At 38.9% G+C, this 21,768-nt stretch overlaps 4 protein-coding genes and 1 long non-coding RNA gene across 10 annotated transcripts in view; 1 reads left to right on the top strand and 4 right to left on the bottom strand.

Annotated features, from left to right (window-relative positions):
- HOXA3 (homeobox A3) overlaps positions 1–21,768 on the bottom strand; it is a 62,123-nt gene that overhangs the window by 30,062 nt on the left and 10,293 nt on the right. Inside the window, exons 1-2 of one of the 5 annotated variants that reach the window (XM_073333628.2) lie at positions 13,705–13,786; positions 2,457–2,560 (exon numbers count right to left, since the gene is read on the bottom strand). The exons of 1 other annotated variant lie outside the window; for it this stretch is intronic. The gene's annotated coding sequence lies outside the window, so the exon portion shown is untranslated. Of the gene's footprint in view, positions 1–2,456; positions 2,561–13,704; positions 13,791–21,768 lie in introns of those variants that run through there. 3 more of the 5 variants (XM_073333629.2, XM_073333638.1, XM_073333634.1) reach the window with 3 other exon arrangements.
- On the top strand, positions 2,824–14,816 carry LOC140907512 (uncharacterized). The gene is made up of 3 exons (XR_012157508.2): positions 2,824–2,907; positions 13,222–13,294; positions 13,711–14,816. It is a non-coding gene; the product is annotated as an uncharacterized LOC140907512 (long non-coding RNA).
- Positions 3,505–7,551, bottom strand: HOXA5 (homeobox A5). Its single transcript, XM_073333642.2, has 2 exons — positions 5,217–7,551; positions 3,505–4,446 (listed from the first exon to the last, which is right to left on the bottom strand). The coding sequence occupies exons 1-2, from the start codon at positions 5,776–5,778 to the stop codon at positions 4,196–4,198; spliced, it is 813 nt and encodes a 270-aa protein (XP_073189743.1). The 5' UTR covers positions 5,779–7,551; the 3' UTR covers positions 3,505–4,195.
- On the bottom strand, positions 7,584–9,957 carry HOXA6 (homeobox A6). Its single transcript, XM_073333646.2, has 2 exons — positions 9,085–9,957; positions 7,584–7,975 (listed from the first exon to the last, which is right to left on the bottom strand). The coding sequence occupies exons 1-2, from the start codon at positions 9,518–9,520 to the stop codon at positions 7,716–7,718; spliced, it is 696 nt and encodes a 231-aa protein (XP_073189747.1). The 5' UTR covers positions 9,521–9,957; the 3' UTR covers positions 7,584–7,715.
- Positions 14,910–20,426, bottom strand: HOXA7 (homeobox A7). 2 transcript variants are annotated; one of them, XM_073333649.2, is made up of 3 exons: positions 19,217–20,426; positions 17,564–18,148; positions 14,910–16,630 (listed from the first exon to the last, which is right to left on the bottom strand). In XM_073333649.2, the coding sequence occupies exons 2-3, from the start codon at positions 17,937–17,939 to the stop codon at positions 16,347–16,349; spliced, it is 660 nt and encodes a 219-aa protein (XP_073189750.1). In that variant the 5' UTR covers positions 17,940–18,148; positions 19,217–20,426; the 3' UTR covers positions 14,910–16,346. The 2 variants fall into 2 exon arrangements, with proteins under 2 accessions (XP_073189750.1, XP_073189748.1); XM_073333647.2 differs by having other exon boundaries at positions 17,564–20,426.

The following is a 21,768-nucleotide window of genomic DNA, read 5'->3' as shown; positions in this document are numbered from 1 at the left end:
AATTCTGTTTTAAGAGGATTCAAGCTGTCATAACTTTGAAAGGGTGATTCAAGACTAGAAATACTTTAAAGTTGTAGTAATTTTTCAATCAACTTTATTTTGTGTCTCAAGAGTGTGTCTCGTAGTTCCTTGCACAATGTGTGTGTTTATATATCTGCAAATATTGGGATATTTTCACAATACCCAAACACATCCACACTGTATCTTATATATAGCATGCTTGAGAAACTAAAATTCAAAGACGTTCACGTTGGTAGCAAATTATTTTACTTCCTTCACTGATAATTCACAAGCTCAGATGACATTAAGGTCCCTTAAAATAGAATTTAAGTATATTTGCCTTGAACTTTGTGCCAATTCTCACAATGGAGCTAAGAAACTAAGATATTCAAACTATTATCTTTAGTTTTAATCTATGAAATAGCAGAAATAAGGGCTTTTTATTCAGAAAACAACCAAGATATGAAAGAAGTCAAAACTTTGAAACTAGCTCTAAGTTTGATTTTTTCCCATTAAACACTGCCTGGGTATTATGACATATAATTACATGTATTACTATGAAATATAACTTTGCTGTGTTCCTGATACTGAATCTGTTATATTCGTGTAACATGAAACTGCCAGCTGTTTGTTATGGGAATTATTCTAGTTTGTACTTTGGCTGTAAAGTGCAATAAAGAATGCACTTTTAAAGTCTACCTTTTTTCTATTTTATTATAGCAATGATATGCAAATAACTTTATTTAGTGTTCATAGAAAGATACTAAAACACAAAAGTATCTCAAACTTTTTAATCTTATGTTGGGAATTAACTCAAAATATTAAAAGTTTGTAAACCTACCATATCTTTTGGAGTAGCTCGAGGAGTTAACCTTGACTATATGATAGTGTTTTATCAATGTATACGCTTGATTATTTGAAAAAAATTTTAAAAAGCTAGAATGAATTTTCTATTTCATTCTTAGACCTTGCAGAGGTATTATGTTATAAAGGTGCAAATAATAATCTTCATAATTCTCCTGAACTTCTAACACCTTTCTGCCATTTTGATAATAGTTTCAGCTAGCGTATATTAAGAAAATTAACAATACTCAAAGAGAAAGGAATCTAACAAAATAAAGCCAGAAATCATCTAGTGACAAACAACTCAGTTCTTTTTTAATCTCGAATTTATGGCGTGTCAGGAAAAACAATATCATTGCACTGCAGTTTTAAAGAACTCTGTTGAGTCTGGTGTACTCGACAATGACCAAACCTTAGTTATGAAATAGATAGATAGATAGATAGATTAGATAGTTGTCAAAATTTGTATTTAAATCCTGTGGGCCTAATCCTTCAAACCTTTACTCAACTGAGTAGTCATCACCCCAATAGTCCTAATAGGTTCAGTGAGACTACTCACCTAAGCAATGATCTTATGAGTAAGGATTTTCAGGATCTGGCTCTAGTTCTACAAAGAAGGAGAGAGACAGAGAGAAAGTGAAAGTTCCTTTCGCCCTTTCATTCAGCCCTGAAAATTCAAAGACTAAAGTTAAATCCGGCCATAAAGTTTACTGCTGAGTAATCACACTCTGGTGAGAATAGTCTACTTAAATAAAAAGAATGTTGAAGTAAACACGCAGCTGGGGCCTACCTCACAATTGCCAGCCAGTAATATTTGTAGCTATATAGAGACGGGTTATTTACAATTGTCTATAACCTGGTCTGTATTTCATAATTTGCAGCATTGTGACTTGCAGTAGCTTGTATTAACGTTACAAGTTACAGTCAATGTGTTCCCTTAGAAAAAAACAGCGGAAATACAAAAAATGTATACTGTCTCTGGAAAAAGGTATAACAAAGTTGTAAGTGGTTATGAGTGCCCGCACATACCACGTATACACATATGGATACAGTCATATAAATATAGCTATCTATACAACACAGAGCAGTAAAGAGGAATCCTAAACAGGAACATTCAATCTATGCCATTTTAATGCTTGCTTTGGTGTGCAAAATATTTTCCAATCCAAAGATTACTACCACATCGGCACACCTACAAGTTACCATGCCTCTATAAGGCACTTCTCAAATAATATCAATCCATGTAATTCCCTTTTTAAAAAATCGCTGCAGTATCTACTCTTTGCTAAACAAAACCTTTCTAAACTGGAAAGTCTATGGAGCAAAGGAAGTAATTATCTTTTGCAGTAGTCAAAGTAATTAAAGTTAGGCCTCAGAATCCATCTCTGCCAAAGACGCTTGTTGTGGTTTACTTTGATTTGATTGTTAAAATATCGAGCTAGCTGCTGAACTTTAGAATCAGAGAGGGGAAAACTTTTTAGCGCAACCTGTATCCTTACTAGATTATTCTGCATTTTTGTATTCAATGTGACAGTCCTGAAAGGATCGAGCCAGAGAGAGTCCAGTTCGCCACTGTACAAATAAACTTTAAGGAACTTGTGCATAAAACTTACCTTGACTTGTAAGGAGCCATTTTTCATAGAATACTGAGAACTTGTGATTTGGATACTTCTGTACCTAAAACTGACAATTTGAATGACCAGGAGGCACACGTAGCCTGCAAAAGAGTCAAATGAAGTCCAGCGTCAGCGAGATTATATGTTATGTGGTATATAATGTTGGATGTCAACTCCCCAAAACCATAAAACTTACTTTAATGGCACCACGTGACTTTTTATAGCCAGTGAGCCTATCTGTCTGTGCTATGGATGATTTTACGATCTAATTCATAGACAAAACCCTATTCATTTGGCACCCAAATGTCATATAGCCGGAACTGGGGCTTATAAAGTTTACTGTTTTATAACTTTTAAGGGAAGGCATCAGTGTAACCAGTCAGTAAATGTGCAAATCTCTAGTTGCTCTTAGAAGCTCAGAAGAGTTAACCATTCAAGCTCTGATGGGGTAAGTAACATTACATTTATAGAAAACTAATTGTAGCGAAAAAACAAATATCTGTAAAGGGTGAAAAGCGGGAAGGTGGCTATAGGGTGTTGTTTATGGACGCAAAGATCTCTGATGTGGCTGTCCTGCAAATATGCTTAATTAAACCTCACGAGTAATTATATAGCAAGGTAAACACGCTCTGGGGTTGGGAGTGTATTTTAACAAAGCACATGTTTTTCAACAATCACCAACCAGCTACCAGTTTATTCACCCACAGAGAGTGTTGATTGTGGTTCTGCAATGCAGCTTTCCACCTAACGAGAAACCATTAAGGAGGAACTTATGGTCAAACTTTCAATTAAAAGGATTGGTGTCGGATAATTGCACTTGTATCATTTGCAAAATGTAGCATAAGGTCCTATCCAGGTAAAATATTACAAAAATCTGCACTATTTAAGAAAAAAAAAGCACCAGATCAGGAAGTACAGCTTCAAAATCAGATCACGAAAACTTACAATAGAAAGTTTATTTATTTATTTTTGTCTGTTTGTTTCCAGTCAGTTTTTTTAAAAAACAAATACAAAAAAAAAGCAAAAAAAAAAAAAAAAGAAAGAAAGAAAGAAAGAAAGCTGATCACAGTTTGCTCAAACAGCCAGACTTTGACTATATTTGTAACTTTGTTCACAAAAAACATACATTACTGATGCTGCGCTTAATAAGAGCCACTTCTAGGAGTTCGTGCAAAGAGTCATACAAAGGCACAGCAAGGACATACTGCTTGGAATCACAGTTTTCGTCACAGATTCACTATTCACTACACGTAGGACAAGTTCAGTTGTATTTCATCATTTCACCTCTACAACAGAATTAATTACACAAGAATTATATAGGTAGTTTGAATAAAAATATTTTAACAGCTTGGAGCTATACAGTTATTAACACTTAAACACACATGCACAGTTAAGCAAATTGAGTGCAACACATAACATTTGTACTAAAGGAGGGGAATTCTCTCTCTTTTTTACAGTTACTTCAAGTAACACAGCTCGCTTCATATAAATAAGTTAAAACATCTAAATTTTCAAGACAAAGCCATTCAAGACAAAGAAATGTATGGGAAGCAGATCTACTTATACACGCGATATAATGGTAAGAAACAGGCTCATGATTAAAAGATGAATTAGGGCGACAAGAACAAGGTTTCTTCACAGAAGTAACACAAGGAAGTTTTAGAAAGTCAACTTAGTACTGACATTATGCGCAGGGTCAACTAATACTGCTCAGTACTTTTTAATTGATCAATTTCTTAAGGACGAAAAGCCCCTCCTGCAGCTGCCATGCTCATGCTTTTCAGCTTATTATCCTTTTTCCATTTCATTCTCCTGTTTTGGAACCAGATCTTTATTTGTCTCTCTGAGAGGCAAAGAGCATGTGCTATTTCAATCCTTCTTCTGCGGGTCAGGTATCTATTGAAGTGAAATTCTTTTTCCAGCTCCAGGGTCTGATATCGGGTATAAGCAGTCCGAGCCCTTTTTCCTTCTGGTCCCCCTATGTTGTCTGTAACAGAAAAGTGAATGATTTAGTCTCTCCCAGCGACCTGCTCCTGTATTTTATAAAGCAGCCCAGAGCATCAGTAGTACCGTTATTCTTGGTCCTGTTTTTGTTTTTGATAAATGCTCAACAAGTACCACCTTTTCTGTAGACATTTTTAGAAGAGTAAACCAACAGAAATCCTGAGCTAAGCTGATGAGTGCATTGTGGATCTGAGGCTAGGTGGGATTTCAGAGATAGGCAAGCAAAGCAAGGACATTCAGATCTGTCACAAGATTTAGTTTTAGAATGCTTTGTAACTAACAATATCATTCCTGTTTCATAATGAGAAGGGGCATGGCAGGTTTTTTTGTTTGTTGTTTTTAATTATAGAGCAGAAGGCAACCACATAGCCTTCCCATACCCCCCGGTCCTCACCCTTAGTTGTTTGTTTTTTTTCTGACTTCCTACCAGTGAAATCTCCCATTCTCACTATTTTGCTAAACTCTTTATAAATATATATTAGCTACGCTGTTCCACTGGACAGTCCTCATAATAAATTACACACCGTAACAAGCACTATTCACATTTTCCCACTTCAGATATAGCTCTGCTCCCCGAGTTGTGTAGACTTTGTTGAGTTAGGGTTGCTACATTTACATTTTTAACGTGCCTACGAAACTGTCGTTCCCCACCGTGCAAGCACAGGGGTCTGATCAGGCTACACACTCTCATCCACCCAGCCACCACGCATCTTACATTAAAGCCTCTTTAAAGAAAAGCAGGGTATGCTTTACCATGACTTATGTGCAGTTTTCGCATCCAGGGGTAGATCTGGGGCTGTGAAGGCTGAGCTGTGCTTTGGTCATTCTGGGCACTTGCCTGGTCGCTGCTTGCTGGGGTGTCATCCTCAGTGCCAGACGACGTGCCAACCCCCTCTCTGCTTATGTGAGTGCTGCTGCTGGAATTGGACGAAGTGCTGGTAGAGTTAGCTATGGAGTTTTTCACCCCGTGATGACTCTCGCTGACAGGCGAAGTGGCCACGGCGGTACAGGGCAGAGGGTCAGGTGGAGGCGAATGTGAAGACGTTGCAGGTTGGTTATACCTGGGCTCTGTCGATGCAGAGGTGGTAGTGGCTGGGTAATTGCGAGATCTTTCATTGGCACCAAAGTGGTTGGAAGCTGAGCGCCCAACGCTGAGATCCATGCCATTGTAGCCGTACCCGTACCTGCTGGAATGCATGCTCGCTGAATCCCTGTATTGCTCGCTCACGGAACTATGATCTCCATAATTATGTAACTGGTAGTCCGGGCCATTTGGATAGCGACCGCAAAATGAGTTTACAAAATAAGAGCTCATTTGTTTTTTGATATGTGTGCTTGATTTGTGGCTCTTGGTCGTTTTGTGCGTCTATAGCACCCTTGCACAATTTATGATGAATTATGGAAATGACTGGGACATGTACTTGGTTCCCTCCTACGTAGGCACCCAAATATGGGGTACGACTTCAAATCACGTGCTTTTGTTGTCCAGTCGTAAATCCTGCCTGATGACCTCTAGAGGTAAACTCGTGCACTAATGGGGGAGCTGGGTGGATGCTGGAGGGTTGGCGCGCGCGCCCAAGGCGCGCTCCCGCTTCCAGCTCCTGATTGTCAGTCGGACTCTTGCGCCACCCTCTGGAGACTAGTTAGATCTTCACGCTTCCAGCCAGGGTCCGCAGGGCTGGGGTCGACTCGAGGTTACAGCCCATTATAGCAAAATTATTGCATTTCTCTCACAGTTCCATTAGTATGTACCAATTGTAAAGGGCTATCGGCTGCAGACCACAAAACCAGGAATAATCCAGGAGTTTGAGGAAAACATTTGCTTTTATTTTCAATAGCTTTCTTTTATTCTTTAATTCCTTCCTCTTCTGTTCTGCTATAGATTTTTAAATACAGAAACAACTTCGACCTCTTTTTAGGGTGATGCATATTTAAACCTATTGAAAAATATAAATCCTCACACACTGGCAACAATTACAGTCCTGTGTTGCAGTCGCTTAAGAAAAGCTGTACTGACGATTTTAAATGGCAGGTACCCATTAAAAATAAATATTGTATAGTAGTTTTCCAAGTGGAGTCAAATTCTATATAGTTTTATGGTCGGCGGCTTTTTTTTCAGATAAATACAATGTTGGGGCGGTCATTTGACATTAATATTTTCGCGATTTGGGACTATTCAGACCGGTAACCCAAATAGCTTTTCCTTCCGAATAAAGGGGTCTTTGTGCGTACTGTACACATATTCACACATACGTATACGTATCTATTAGTAAATATTTTTCACTGCAAGTATTTTAGTCAGTGAAAGAGAACTCTACTTGGAATAATTTTAGAAGCTAGTTTCTATTATCTATTTAGTCTTCTGTGCTAGGAATTTCGAAAGCAAATAAAGATAGAAAAAAGAGGCACGATTTAACATGACAGACCATTGATTTTTAATTTTTTGAAACTCCCACAATCTTGCTGCATGATTAAAACCCTCTCGTTGCTCAGCGAAAACCTTCTTTACTATCAGTGCCACATCAGGAGCCGCAGAAATCTGCCCGCCTCAAAACCTTTTATTTCCCCGTTGTAAAGTTTAACTCATAGTTTTTTCTTTAATACCAGCGCAGATTTTGTTCAATTTAGAGGAATCAGCTCTGGGCATTTTAAAATCTCTCTGCGATTCGTCCTCGATTTTAATGGAAGTTAATAGTCAGGATTTGTAAATCGACTTCTTTTAAAATGCCGTTACCTTCTCTGTGTTAATTAAATCTCGTATACACGTGTAAAACATTTTTTTCTAGAGGCCCTAAAATCCCAAACACAGTAGAACAAGACGCCTGGGTTAGTAAAGACATCAAATCAGGATTTTCTAAATCAGGCGTCATTCCACAATATGAACGTTTCCAATTACAAAAATCTACTCACTTATCTGTTGCCTACAGCCATACGGTGGTATCAGAGACATTCATACAGACATCGATACTCACTTTAAAACATTTATAATTATAATCTGGTTTTTTTTTTCTGAATTACTTTAAGCAAGGTTATCTAGGCTTTGAAAAGGTGACCATATACACTACATAGCTCTAAATCAAATACTTCTATTTTAAAATAAATTCACAGTTGATTGCAAATGTATATATTTTAATCAAGCCTTTGGGAGTCAACAGACTGTGAAAAACCTATAGGATTTTAGTAGCTGAAGGAACACAAGAAAAAAAAAACGCTAAAAAGGAAAAGGCCTGGTAACTTTTATTCAGGAGTATTCTACTCCCCTGACTTTTCCTCTGTTTCTTCGCTGCTGGGCTGTGTGGAATGTAGGAGTTTGTTTTCCTTTTTCCATTTCATTCGCCTGTTTTGAAACCATATTTTAATTTGTCGTTCAGTAAGGCAGAGAGCGTTTGCAATCTCAATCCGTCGTCTTCTGGTTAAATATCTGTTAAAATGAAACTCCTTTTCTAACTCTAGAGTTTGGTATCTGGTGTAAGTTTGCCTCCCCCGTCTCCCATGTGTTCCATACACTGTACCTGTAAAAGTAAAGACAAAATTATGGCATTGAACAAGGCCCAATGATCTCAAGTTAAGAAATAATGGTCAGTTGCATTGTGCCTCCTCTTGCAGAGACAATCACATCAGGGGTGTGTGTCTACTCTGATTTTCAGAAGTTTTCCTGATTAAACATTTCTAAATGAAGAAGAGCATCATTATCATATTTGAAGGTATAATTCTGATATACAGATATTTATTGGGACAAGCATTTACCCAATGAACGAGAAATATTTAAAACGTTTATATATACGTATGTGTGAGAGATATACAAATATGTGTGAGTATGTATACAACTATCATAGTTACTATGACTATAGCAGAACTGTAATTAAGTATGGTCATAGTTAAAGCTCACAGAAGCAACTAAAGTTCCTAGAACAGCCCCTGGCATTTGCTCCTGAATATGGTGCACTCAAATGCAAAAGGGCTCTTCAAAATAAAAAATGTCTTTAAAAGTTAAACTTTTCAAATAAATATAAATCATAATCCCATCTTTTGAGAGATAATTAGGTGGAAGGTGACGGAAGATTTTATTTTTTGAAACAGTTGAAGTAAACAAGGCAATGTGCTTATTCAAAACAAGTGCCATTTGCTCCCATCCCAAACTGTCCTGTTGTGTAAACTTCACTTTATGTGAGACAAAATTCAAGGTGATTTGTAAATGTGCACACATTGTCCGAAAACGTGCTTTCAATAACCAATATTTGTATACTAATGGGCTTGGGAGGGTCCTACAAATAAATGGGGGTAGGCAGTACAGGGGGCATGTTACTTACATCAGTCTTTGACACTGAAGGAGCGAAGAAGAGGTTTCTTCGGGGAGGGATGGTTATTAGTAATTTGTGAATGCCTATTTTTCAGTTATTACTAAGGAACTGCACCAAGTCAGCCAAGTTTGGAGCAGATTTTTCCTAAACTGCTTTAAGGCTACCAATATGCCAGGGCTGGAATAACCTGGAAAGGTTTCGTGTTACACATTACCTCGCAGGAGTCATTGCTCTCCGACAGTTTGGACGCCCTTTCTGAAAGTCTTTCTCAAAGAAACTTTTCTCTCACTCTCTCTCTTTATTGCATTCAAACGACTTACCAGCGCAGGAGTTCATCCGCTGCATCCAGGGATAAACAGGGCTCGTGTACTTCCGGTCGCTGCCTTCCTCATTTAAAATTTTGCTTTGCACACTGTCGGATTTGTATGGTTGATCAGGAGAAAAGTGCAGATAGTCACCGTGTCCCCTCTGCTTGCCACTGCCGGAGGGAGAGGCGCTACTTATGTCCTTCTCAGAATAAAAACACGAGGCTCCATACTCATAGGATGCCCGATTGCAAGCAATGACCGTGTTGGACTGTTGGTAAAAACAAGGTGAGGTGTAGGTCTTGTCCTGCAGGCTTGTTGCCCCATAAGAAGCTGGGAAATGCCTCAGAGCATCATAGCCAGCTGGATAAAGGGGGATTTGCCCGAGGAAAGAGTCCTGGCCATTAGGCAGGCTCCCAGGGAAAGTGGGATTCACAAAATAGGAACTCATTTGCTCTCCCCTCTCCAGGACTGTGATTTGTTGTGTATTAGTACATCTGGCTATAACTATTAGTAGTCATCGAACTGGTTTGTTTCTGGATGGCCGAGCGCCAAAAGCGACAGCAGCAAATAGCACCAGCTGACGGCTCGGCGGCCAATGGGAGCGCAACGTGGAGCCCGCTCCCCTGGGACCCGCAGCGACCGAGCCAGCAAAGTTACAAACAACCCCGAGCTCGCACACCCGACAGATGGATGGCAACACGCACACACACACACCACCCTTAACGTGGCTAAGGGAACGTGGGAGGTGGGACATGTTAGGGGGGAGGGGAATGGGTAGGGAGTGGTACTGTAAAAAACAAACAAACTGCAAAGCTTAAAAGAGTGCGGCAAGCGGCGGCCGCTAGCGCCCCAGAGGCAGTGCCCTGTGGCAGCTGGTGAAAAAGGGGCAGCTCTCCAAAGTTAGGATCTTCACTCTGGAAGATATGCAAATCATCACACGGCGAACCCCCCTCCCCCTCGCTCCCCACCCCGGGGGGTTGGACTACCCCCGTCCTTTCTATATTCCTATGGGAAAGGTAGAGGATGATTGACGTTAGAACTGAAAACTTTGGAGCAATTAAAATCCGTGGAAGGGGAATGAATCAGCGATGGCATCTGAGCTGGCCGACTTTGTAAACAAATATCTGTTTTCTTAACACAGTGCAAAGAAAATGATTTTATTAAACTAAATATACTGAAAGCCCCCAAATAATATTTCCCTCCCGAGCTTGAGCACCAAGCATCTTCGCCCCAGTTCAGAATCCAGCCTTTGTGTTCGGATTGAGCCATATTCTCCGTTGTTTATTGAAGGGAATCTCGTGCATTTATTGAGGGGAATCTTCAGATAATGAAAGTGGAGATTATGGATCGGACAGGAAATGGTGGCCTCCTAGGTTTATTTATTTATTTAGATACGTGTTTCAAAAGGAGTCACTGGCAGAGGTTGGAACAGGTTTCCAGAGCTCCCAGACAAGATGTAGTCAGATAAAGTTACCCGTGTTTGTTTTCTTTACATTCGAAAAGGGTATTTTGCTGTATCTGAAACGACGATTTTAACACTGTAGTGGTAGAATTATTCCTAATGAAAATAGCCATCCTAACGTGTATGCAGAGGCAAACCGGTTTCGCTGTTGTTTCTAATCATTTAATTACCCACTGATGTTTTAACAAACATCTTAACGTATACTGTTCAACTTGGCGGACATATAAGTCTTGGCCCAGGGCAGAAGCAGTAGAAGTGCTGGTGAAATGCACAGAAAGGCTTTTAATTCAGCCGACTCCAGCAGTTCCTAAAAATAACAAGGAGATTATTCATTCCAAGCCCTGTTTACTCATAATACGTGACTATGACAACAGACTGAACAGCCGATTTTTAAACCCGCTGGAGTTTGTACTAACTCTGTTTCCTATAGCACCTAAACTAGTTTTGGAAACGTGAGTTTTGTTGTTGTTGGAAGGTTCCGTGTCTCATTTCCGGAGGATGATTACGGTACCTATAAAACAGTAGTGAGTTAAAACATCTCTCCACAATAGTTGGTATTGTTAACGTTCTCAGTTGGACTTTCACACTGAGATGTTGATTACCTTCCATTTTTATTTTTTCCCCCATTCTCTTCTCCGACTTTAATCTATATACACATCTGCTAGACTAAAACTATATGCATCGAGGGAACAGCTGAACATTATGTGTAGCTACTCAGAAGAATCCCTACCCTGAAGAATTTGCACTATGTGGGGGGGGGGGGGGAGGGAGAACAAGAGGACTTGTGGCACCGTAGAGACTAACAAATTTATTTGAGCATAAGCTTTCCTGAGCTACAGCTCACTTCATCGGATGTGCTGGGGGAAATTCTGAATACAAATGAGGTTTTTAAATATGTGAAATTTTTCAGCAGAAGCTAGACCGGAAACGTGCCATGAAAATTAAGACTCGGTGAATACAAAAATCCAACGCCCTTACTTCTTTTAAAAAGTTGTGGTCAGAGGTCTTTTTTTTGAAGACGCACTGGATTCATCGCGAAAAATTAGCGGGTTATAAATATTTAAGTTTTATTATGTCGGTCTCAGATTGATATTATCTTTTTTTAAAGGGATGGGAGGAAAATGATTTGCCCAGGGATGTTAATCGGCGGCTCTTGTTCTAGACAAAGTCAAAATCTCTAATGTCTCAGCATAACAAATGAAAACATTTCCCAGTTGCTTCCGCCGCACTACACCGCAAAATAAATGAAAATACCCATTTGTTTTGGTTAGGGTATGTTGCAGTAACAGCGAAACAATTTTCATGGCAATCGTGGTTTCAGTTACATTCAAAAACCAAAAATAAAAAAACCCTGCCACCATAAAGCTTTTACCGTGAGCGTTCCCAGCCAGATAGGTTGAATGGCAGCTTTATATGAACATTTATCTTCTAAAAGTGAATATGGAAAAGCTCACCACTGCACTTCTGCAACTGCGACAAAGTAAGCAGTCCTGCACCTCCCATTAATTTCTTAATTATGGAAAAATGTCAGCACACAGTTGAAAAAAATGGGATTCGCGCTTAAACAAGACGCGGGTTTTTCTTTCTTTCTTTCTGTCAACAGACTCCATCACTCGAACAACGCTGGAGTACAGGTGCAGGGCAGTTACCCTCTTGAGCTTAACCCACCCCCCTTTACATACCATCTAAATCCACTCACAAATCCTTCTCATGTGCAGAGGCGCAATAGAAAACAACCTTTAACTAATAGCCTATAGTCCAAACAGTTCTTGCAATCCAAACCATTGTTTAGATTGAACTCCTAATAATAACCTCACTGGGCAACCTCAATCTTATCCCATCAAACCAAGTCACACTGGGACATTTTACATTCTACACACATCAAAGTTTTTTTAAAAAACAAAAATCCCCCCCCCCCCGGCGTAGAAATAGCCCTTGCGTGGTGGAGTTTGAATGGTTTCCCTAAGTAGGCCGAATTTTTAGGATTTCTCCAAGAGGATTGCAGACAATTAGCCTTTTACTTGCTGCTGCCTTTGGATCGCCTTGTTTCCACCACACAGTGGCAGCACTGAGAGTCTCTCGCTCCGCCATAAATAATCCGACACTCACTGCAGTTGCAGTCAAGCAGATACTGCAATGCAATGCAAATGTAATTCTTTATCAGCCCGGAGAACACAAACAACACCGGTGTTAACATCTAAAGCACTCACAGCTCATTCTTAATTACTGTAATGAATATCAAGATATTGCAGGAGCAGAACCCTGAACCAATGCCGCGGTTTCCAGAACACAAATATAGGAAGCAACGCCAGCTTGGTGAAAGACACTTTATGATGTCAATACCTGACTAAAATAGTCCGGGTCCAGATCTGTTTCCTCTTCCCCCCCCCACCCAACACACACACACACACCGTGTTCCAGTTTTTCAAAATCATAACTAAATTGACAGAGTACCTCTTATTTTCTTCAATTGACATCGAAAAAGCTTCATTTCAGGATCTGATGTAGGATTGATTGCTTAAAGTCGAGCCTTAGATGCCATTCATCCATAAACTACGTATTTAGAAAAATGTCTGTAATATTGTTCAAGCTCCGATCAACACATGACTTGACACGGTTAAACTGTATACAATGATTCATTTGATAAAGCAACCTATACACATATTTCCTCTATTCTGCTGTTACAGAAATATCCTTTCTCTCGCCTGGAAATTTTATGGAATGAGAAGATATTATGCCGATTGGTCTCTTTCTGAAATTGTAAGTGTATTTTTTTAAAAAAAAAAAATCTAAGTTGCAATTAACACAAATGCATTTGCTAATGCTGGAAAACAAAATGAATACATTTTGTTGGGCAAAGAAACTCGGTATGATTTTATAAATCTGAATTACAAAATAATAATAATACAAATCTGAATGTGATAGCAAATCTTTTAAAAAATACCTTTATTAAAATTACACCTCAGCCTTGCTAATAACAAACGCTTGAATTTTTGTATGCACTGGTTAAATATAAATAAGCTAAATATTTTATTGGTAATCCTTCAGTTGGTATCAATTCATGTCTCTCTCTCTATATATATATATATTATATATCGGTCCCATATAAGTATATATGGGTATTAAAATAATGTTACCCTGCTTATGGTAGTGTTACATACGTTTCTCACCTTTAGGTTCTGGCTCGCAGGAGCCCCTGCTACTTTGACAGCTGTCGCTTTGGCTGCACAGGAGACGAATCGCCCTCCTTTTGGTGCCAGAAGAAGCAGGAAATTAGCCAGGTTGCAAGTTGAAAATCTGCCACTCCAGTGCTTTGAATCCAATATGCCACACCTTCCAGCGGAGGAATTGGAAATTGCCATCCAGGATCTGTGTTCTAGGCGGCTGCTTATGCTGAACCTCCATACACTTTGTTCACTATTGCCTTACAAAGAACAAATGAAATGGGGGATTGAAAGCCAGAGAGATCCGAAGCAGGACAGAGCTGAGCAAAAGAATGCAGCTCTATTCTCGCAAGGGAAATTATAAAAAAGTTCATGTTCACGGTTACCATCCACATGACCGACAGCGACCAATGGAAAAACCGAGCAACTCATAAAGTTGTATTGCAAAGTTGTAAATTTTCATAAACAACAACGGATTTATGGCCTTTTCCTCATCACTAAGAAGAGGCAGGTCTTAGAGAGGCGCCATCTTACCAGAGAGGCAGCCCTGGAGTTTTAAAAGACCTAGAGTTTGTTCTAATTTTATTAAAATTGCAATTAGTACATTTACCAGCAACTGAACACAGCAGAGCTAGGGAACTACTCTGCAGATGAAAGTATTATTATAGGTATATTTTTTTTCTTGCCCTCTAAAGAGAATTTCATGCATGATCTTTTTAAATTCCATATTAAAATACGGTATCTGCTTTACCAGTTGTAATAATGGGCAGGGAGAATATTTTTAAGTATAGGCGGTTCGGTTCGGTTATTTGTTTTGATTTTACATTTTTTCTATTGCCCTAATAGGACTGACACGCAGACACACACCTGTCTTCAACATTTTGAACTTTTGCAGTGCAGTTTGCGTCTATAATCAAATATCATTCTGCTAAGGCGGATTTCCGCCTGCATATAGTTAGGTTTCATGTCTACTGTGATTTTAAGATTTCACTGAAGCACATAGGAGCGTCTTGTTTAAGGAATGATCTCTGCTTAATTTATCAACTCAGGTGAAAAATCTAGATAGAGAAATTGACTGATTCCTAACAATTCATCGCCTATGAATTTTTGGTTTTGATTGCGGATAAAAATGATATGTTTGATCTCATTTCTTTATTTGGCCGTGTAAATTTTATGCTTCTTTTGAACTGTTCCCTAATAAAGAAACACAATTCATTGTCAACAAGCATATTTATTTCCTGTGTAACATAAAACACATTTATCGTGGGAGATATTTGAACACGGTATCACTTCCAAAGAGAGCTTCACATACATTTTTTCCTCCACTGCCAATACTTACACGGCATATCCAAATGTTCACAATGAACACATCGAAACACATTGTAACATACAATTTATGAATAAACTTTAGCCAAACTTTCATTAAGGATTTATACAGAGTTCTTAACAATACATCATGCTACAAAGTTACCAATTTAATTACAGACTTCCCAGTTTATGACCTGATCTTACAAATGATTTCAAGACAATATAAATGACAAAAATTTCGTTTAAATATACAGTATTTGCTATTGTAGGAAAATTCACGGTATTACATATTAACACATTCTGAAACCAGGACAAAAAGATTTTTGAGAGGTGCTAACATGGTCGTCTTAATTCACTTTTTAAAGAACGTTTTCCGCTATATTAAGTAGGATGAGCCTAGAAAACAAAACGGCCTGTAACAATGTACTTCAAAAGGTAGGAGCTAACAGAAGATATTAAAGCGCTTTGTACAATATTAGTATGTGTTTTCTTCTTCACGCGGAATAGTAAAGGATTGAGAAGAAAGATATATTGCAGCATATGGTTTCATTTATAATTGCTTTGGAATAAATATATTATTTTTCAATTTAAATATATTCAGCGTTTTCGGTACCAAATTATATACCAAAGCCATTGATGCGTGCTTTTCAAAGGACTACACTTAAGTTTCTAAAAGCATTCTGCAATTCACATTAGTATGTTATCTTCTTTTGATTAATAAAATACAGTATAGCTTAGAAGATAGGTAGGCGGAGCAAGAAATAGGTAGTCTGGAAATAGGTAGTACAAATAATTGTTGTAGGATGTAGTGGTTTCTGTTTCATTATTTTTACAGGTTTTTTTTTCACTTCCTGTTTAATATTGCCTGTTTGTTGTGATCTTTTTAAATAAAAGGAAACAGGAAGTGCAGAACTATTGATTCTAAATTAGGTAGTTTTTTATGTGACCCTAATGCACTTACCCCTTAACAACTGATTGGGACTAATTGAGTCAGGTAGTTATGCTGGAAATTAACGTTTTTCTGCATGTGCAAGTAGCAGTTCTCTCACGCAAATGTACCCATACAAAACACACCAAGGTTTGGGCAAACGAAAATAAAATTATTTGGATGATCTTATGAGAGATTCCAAATAGGTTGGACAGGACATGTGCGCGGTTTGGGGAGGTGGGGACTGGAAGACAAGTCAGGGGACCTTTTAATGTTTGAAAATACTCGGTTTCAAGATGTTCATGAAAGGGAACAGAATTTTTAAAATAAAACAGTGAGTCTTTTCAACGAGAGCTTTTACAACTGTCACGTGCATACATAATACTAGAGATTGCTTCATCAAATGGGAGCTTTACTCGTCTTCTTCCTCCTCTTCTTCCACTTTCTCCACAGACGCTGTTGCTGACGTGTTCTCGTTGGTCGCTGGGGTGCTGGAGCTCTCTTCTTTATGTTCTTTCTTCCATTTCATCCTCCTGTTTTGGAACCAGATTTTGATCTGCCTTTCAGTTAGGCACAGAGCATGAGCGATCTCTATTCTCCGCCTGCGAGTCAGATAGCGGTTAAAGTGGAATTCTTTCTCCAGCTCCAGGGTCTGGTAGCGGGTGTACGTCTGCCGACCTCGCTTCCTATCTGGACCTGAAAGCAGGCAAACAGGCACAGAAGTTAGCCAGAAACCTGAAAATAATCAGTTCGATGGAAAGTTGGAATTTACAAACAGCCATCCAAGCAACTGGAGTAAATCCTCTTCCTTTATTCCCTCCGCCCCTAACAAAGGCATTTCTCTCAGACAGCATGCCCAGTTCCAACATGGCAAATTAAAGTTCTCTGAAATATACCAAAGTGGAAAGAAAACATTACAAACAAAAAACATTTTGCTTCCTAAAGGATGAACTTTACACTCGGCTCTGTTTCTCAAGCGTCCTCCAGACTTTAGTGTTTCACAAAGAGAAGAAAAGCAGGGTCTGGAACTTCCATTTATTTATTTATTCATTCATTCCAGGGGCTTTTTAACAGATTATAGACACATACTAGCATTAGACTCAAGAACGGAGCTCACATTTTCCGGGTCCCTTTCCTTTTTACACATGTGTACAGACCCTGATCCCCAGGAAAGGCAGATGACACATTTCACACTAACAGTGAGCTAGAGCACCCCTGCGTCCTGAAATAGTCTCTCCTCCCTTCTTTAGCGCCCCTCTTTTTCTCTTTCCTCTGCGTTTTCCACCACATATGATTTTTGTACATTTTGTTGGGGTGGGGTGGGGGTGGGGAACACTTACCCGTGTGGGGTCCCAGAGTACATAGCCAGCTCTCCATATTTCTATATCAAACCGCACAAATAAACGCAATACTAAAATTCCATAGCAAATTGACTTAAATAAATTTACGAGGATAGAACCCATTAATTGAGCAATAAAAAGTTTTATGATACTCATTTACATACAATGCCATGGGCTTTCTACGCAATGGCGCCTCTGCTATAATTAAAACCATAAAGGCTGTGCTGACAGTAATTTCGGCTACACATTTGCCTTGCTGCCATAGCTTTGCCCTCTCCATTCCCCATACCTGAAGACCTCATCCAGGGGTATATCCGGAAATTAGCCTCAGCCTGGCTGTGCAGGTTGCTTTCCTCCGCTTTCTCACAGCTGGATTTGGTTAGATCATTGCAGAGAACGGGAATGTTCTGATCAAAAGAGGAACAATGCAGGTTGTAGGCATCTGAGCCCAGGCTGTATCCGGAAGAGAACGGGTTTTGATATATGGTACTGTTCACATTGTACAAGCCAGGCATGGAGGAGGTGAAAGCACTAGCCCCTGGTCCATAGCCGCTTCTCTGAGAGTTGGTTGCAAAGGAGCAAGAAGTAGGCTCTGCATTTTGGAAAAGAGAAGCCCCCGTCGTATATTTGCTAAAAAGAGCGTTCACATAATACGAAGAACTCATAATTTTGACCTGTGATTTGTTGTCCGGTAGGCTTCAGTGTCGGTTTTACGAGGTAGCGTGATATATGATAACATTACACCCCCAGATTTACACCAAACCCCATTTTCTTTTGGACTGAGCTGCCTCCAGCACGTGACCAGTCATATGACCCCATCCTCCAATCTCCTCCTGCATCACAGGTGGTATGGATCAGGGTGTCTCACAGTATCCTATAATGGAAGGGGAAGAGGATCAAATATATGTCTAACAAATTAAAGACAAGGGAGCTTTTGGTTAAGGGTGCCACATGGTAGATGATATTTTGTAAGATCCCTATAAAGTATAGTAAGTAAAATAAACAGAGTTTTATTTGGTTCTATTATGAAACTTAAACCGCACGTTGTGCGATGCAGATCTCTCTATTCTAGAGCTGTATCGGATTAGGTATGGCTGCACACGTATTGCTCCCTGCCTCTCAGTTTACTCCTCATTTTCTGTCTTTTTTCTTCTTCTTTCTGTTTTTTTTTAAATCCAAGTCGAGATCGCATAACATTGGACTATATTATAATATGCGTAGGGGGCTTTTCCATTTAATAAAAGCTACAGTGCTCAGCTGATCAATATTTAGTGTTGGGGGGGAAGCACATCTTGCACATTAAAAAGACTCCGCAGTAAACTGAAACTATCTCTCTCTCTCTCTCTCTCTCTCACACACACACACACACACACAAGTTTAAATAATTTTGTTACTCACGCATGCATTATTTTTCTGCAGTGAAAATAAGTATATATTGCGTTTCCTGCTTTTCTAACAGATGTGTTGAGATATTGAGATTTTACATTCTGCTAATCGCTTTCGGCAAGATGGATCAGGATGGGGTTGCTCCAGAAATCCGCTTTTAACTCTTTTGCAAACCAGCATGTCTCAAAGGAGGAAGCGAGTGCTGGATAACAATTCTGAAAGAATATTGATACTCCTGGGCTCTTATAATGATGACACGCATATATTACCGAACCTCGTGTGTGAAATTTAGTTCATCTCTTCCGATTTCAAAGGTGAATTAATATATCGATCACGCTTTATATTTATAATACTCCGTTGCTAAATCTGTATTGTTACGATTGTATTCCTGACGGATTCATTACGTCTAATAGCAGAATAATTCCACTTTCCCGCAAAAAGAGGACACCTCTCGTCTGAACACCTTTTAAAAACCGATAAGTCCTGGAGTCACACATGTAGGGCTTCAGATCTTAACTAATTGTTTAATGCCTTCTTTGCCTTTCAATGTACCTACCTTACCATCCGAAGACGGAGACAGCAAAGTTACATTTAGATCACGGGTAACGTTCCTCATTTTCTAAACACTCCGCTTTCCAACAATAAGAATGACTTTCCATTGAGGATGCTGCACCGTACCCTTCCTTTAAACGGATCATAAAATGGGTTTCCTTCTCTCAGACAGGGAGTCCTGGTAAAGACAGCTTTTACTGCCCTGCTATATTGCACATCATAAACTGGAAGAAGCACAATGGAATTGCCCCGGAAATTCTCCTTTAAATTATAGAGTTTAATGCCCTGTGTACAAAGAACTTCTCACCAGTTAAAATTGTTCTTGGCGATATTTCGCACGGACCCTAGAGGTCACGTTTTGAAAACCTAAGGAAAAAAGAACGCTTGAGGACTGTTTACGTGCGAATATTGCAACAATCCCACGTAGGGTAAGGAGAAAAACAAGTGAAATTGACTAAAGTGAAGTCATTTAGATATTTGTTGTTAAGAGTATGCAAACGTTGTGACTACCTCTAGATATTTGTCAACAGCTAAACATGTACAAACCAGGTTACTATTAGCAATCTAAAGCCAGCATCTGAATAAACAGCTTCCTCTTTATTTTGTTTCAGAAATCTTACTCCTCATTACAGCTAGTTACAAAAAACGAAGAATTACAATCCCAACAGACTTTTTGGAAAGAAATAAAGGCCCAAGAAGTTAAACGAATGTGAAGCAACCAAGAAGACTACTAAGAAGATCAAAGAGGCTGAATTAGACGGCATTAGACCAATAAATTGCTCCTCTGGTGACAACATACCAAGATGCAAGAAGAAAGAAACAGCAAACATAACCAATGTCTAGACTTGGGTATTGATAAAGCAAGACAGGATTTTATAGAGGAGCCTTAAAAAGAACATTTAAGTGTGTCTCGCTTCTTAAAACATATTTAAAAGTAATCAGGATATTAAACATAGATACCACCACCTTTGATTATTTTCCTTTCATCTTTCTAATGTCACCTCTTGTAAACAATATTAATATTTCACACGAAGTTCGCACTGAATAAGACACACCAGGAGTCCCAGGAAAGTGCTTTCCCCGCACCTATTCGACAAAAGGCTCCTTAAAATACTACCTCTGGAATAGACTCTAAAACATGGCAATCTTCTGCATTCTACACAGCACTGGATAGTGCTTTAGCATATTTCTGAAACTGCAACTTTCCACTTTAATGAATTATTACATTCAAGAAAAAATCTTGGACAAGTAAATCGCAAGCTTTCAGCTATCAGAATATCAACCTATGTTTTAAAAAGACCTTAGAATTTTTTTTCTTTTTGACTAGTAAAGAGCCGGACTATGTCTTATGACATTCTGAGCTTTTCCCAGAATGGAAAAGGTAGTGATAAAATGGTGCGCAGAAGTTATACGCAACCTGGGAGCACGGCACGATTATCGGTTGTGTGTTAAGCAATATTCTGATGCAACGGTGACCCTGGACACTACTCTGTTGTTTCAAAACATGTTACCACTATAATTTATCCAATATGGTAATGGGACATACCGCGCCAAATTATTACTTACTTTTAAATGCATAAGCACATGTTCATTTCAGTATAATTTTACTGCTCAAGACAAATAATCAAATCATTATTTTAAAATACGAATCTATGCAGACATTCGATGTGAATAGGCTTATTAGAAACCTGAGAAAGTGATTGTTCTATTTCAATCATATTTTACCCTAAAAATACTAATATACTGAAAGTGATGCGGAAAAAATAACATAACCCTCACATCCCTTGCTCATTCTGAGAATTGGTTTCAAGAAATTGCCTTTAATTTAAATAAATATTAATGAAATATATAAAACCAGTTAAGTAAGGTGACTCCTTGGGGGCGGTTCATTTTCTTCGTTTTCCTTAACTTGAAAGATATAAAACTAATATTTTCGATCATGTGTAGAGGGTCCCTTTCTTTATTTTTCTTTCGGTTAGTTTTTCTCTCGTTTCCACGACTGATTTGACAAAAGATAACCTAATTCCACTAAACTGCTCTCTGAAAGCAGTTAGCGAGGAACAACGCAGTCAACAAAACCAAAACGGATAAATACTAAAATTAACCAGGGAAACAAAAAGAAGAGGCATGGAGAATTTAAGAATTAATTTGAAGACACATCTCCTCAGACTGTTAGCGTCAGTATGATATAATTAAACGGGTCCCACAGAGTTGAAATTGCTAGGAACCCAAGCAGTGTTTTATCTGTATCAAAGACAGCTGTTGAAGAATTTCAGTTGCCAGTAAATAATGTTCAAATTAAAGTTTGCAACCTTGCCTCTTCTTTAATGAAGGCGGTTAGGTTGTATGGTCAGCAAGGAGAGTTCCATTGGGGAATTAGTTTGACTCTTTGTTCGTTCCCCGTACAAAGCCCACGTCTTGTGAAATCGCATTATGGACTTGAGTATGAAAAACACCTCCACCCTTCACAGAAAGCTAAATGACATTCGAATCATTATGTTCGTACTTTTTAAATCCCCGCTTCTCCTAAATATTAAAGTTCTTACGAGCCGTGAA

This window comes from Lepidochelys kempii, chromosome 2 (assembly GCF_965140285.1).
Source record: "Lepidochelys kempii isolate rLepKem1 chromosome 2, rLepKem1.hap1, whole genome shotgun sequence".
NCBI lineage: Eukaryota > Metazoa > Chordata > Testudines > Cheloniidae > Lepidochelys > Lepidochelys kempii.
Note: the sequence above shows the minus strand (reverse complement) of the source record. Positions and strands in the feature narration are given on the sequence as shown.

Coding starts and splice junctions, on each gene's coding strand:
- HOXA5 (XM_073333642.2), bottom strand. CDS start 5,778: ATGAGCTCTTATTTTGTAAACTCATTTTGCGGTCGCTATCCAAATGGC. Junction 4,447..5,216: donor AAAACTGCACATAAGTCATG/GTAAAGCATACC, acceptor TTTCTGTTACAG/ACAACATAGGGGGACCAGAA.
- HOXA6 (XM_073333646.2), bottom strand. CDS start 9,520: ATGAGTTCCTATTTTGTGAATCCCACTTTCCCTGGGAGCCTGCCTAAT. Junction 7,976..9,084: donor GCGGATGAACTCCTGCGCTG/GTAAGTCGTTTG, acceptor TTACTTTTACAG/GTACAGTGTATGGAACACAT.
- HOXA7 (XM_073333647.2), bottom strand. CDS start 17,939: ATGAGTTCTTCGTATTATGTGAACGCTCTTTTTAGCAAATATACGACG. Junction 16,631..17,563: donor CCCCTGGATGAGGTCTTCAG/GTATGGGGAATG, acceptor GCCTGCTTTCAG/GTCCAGATAGGAAGCGAGGT.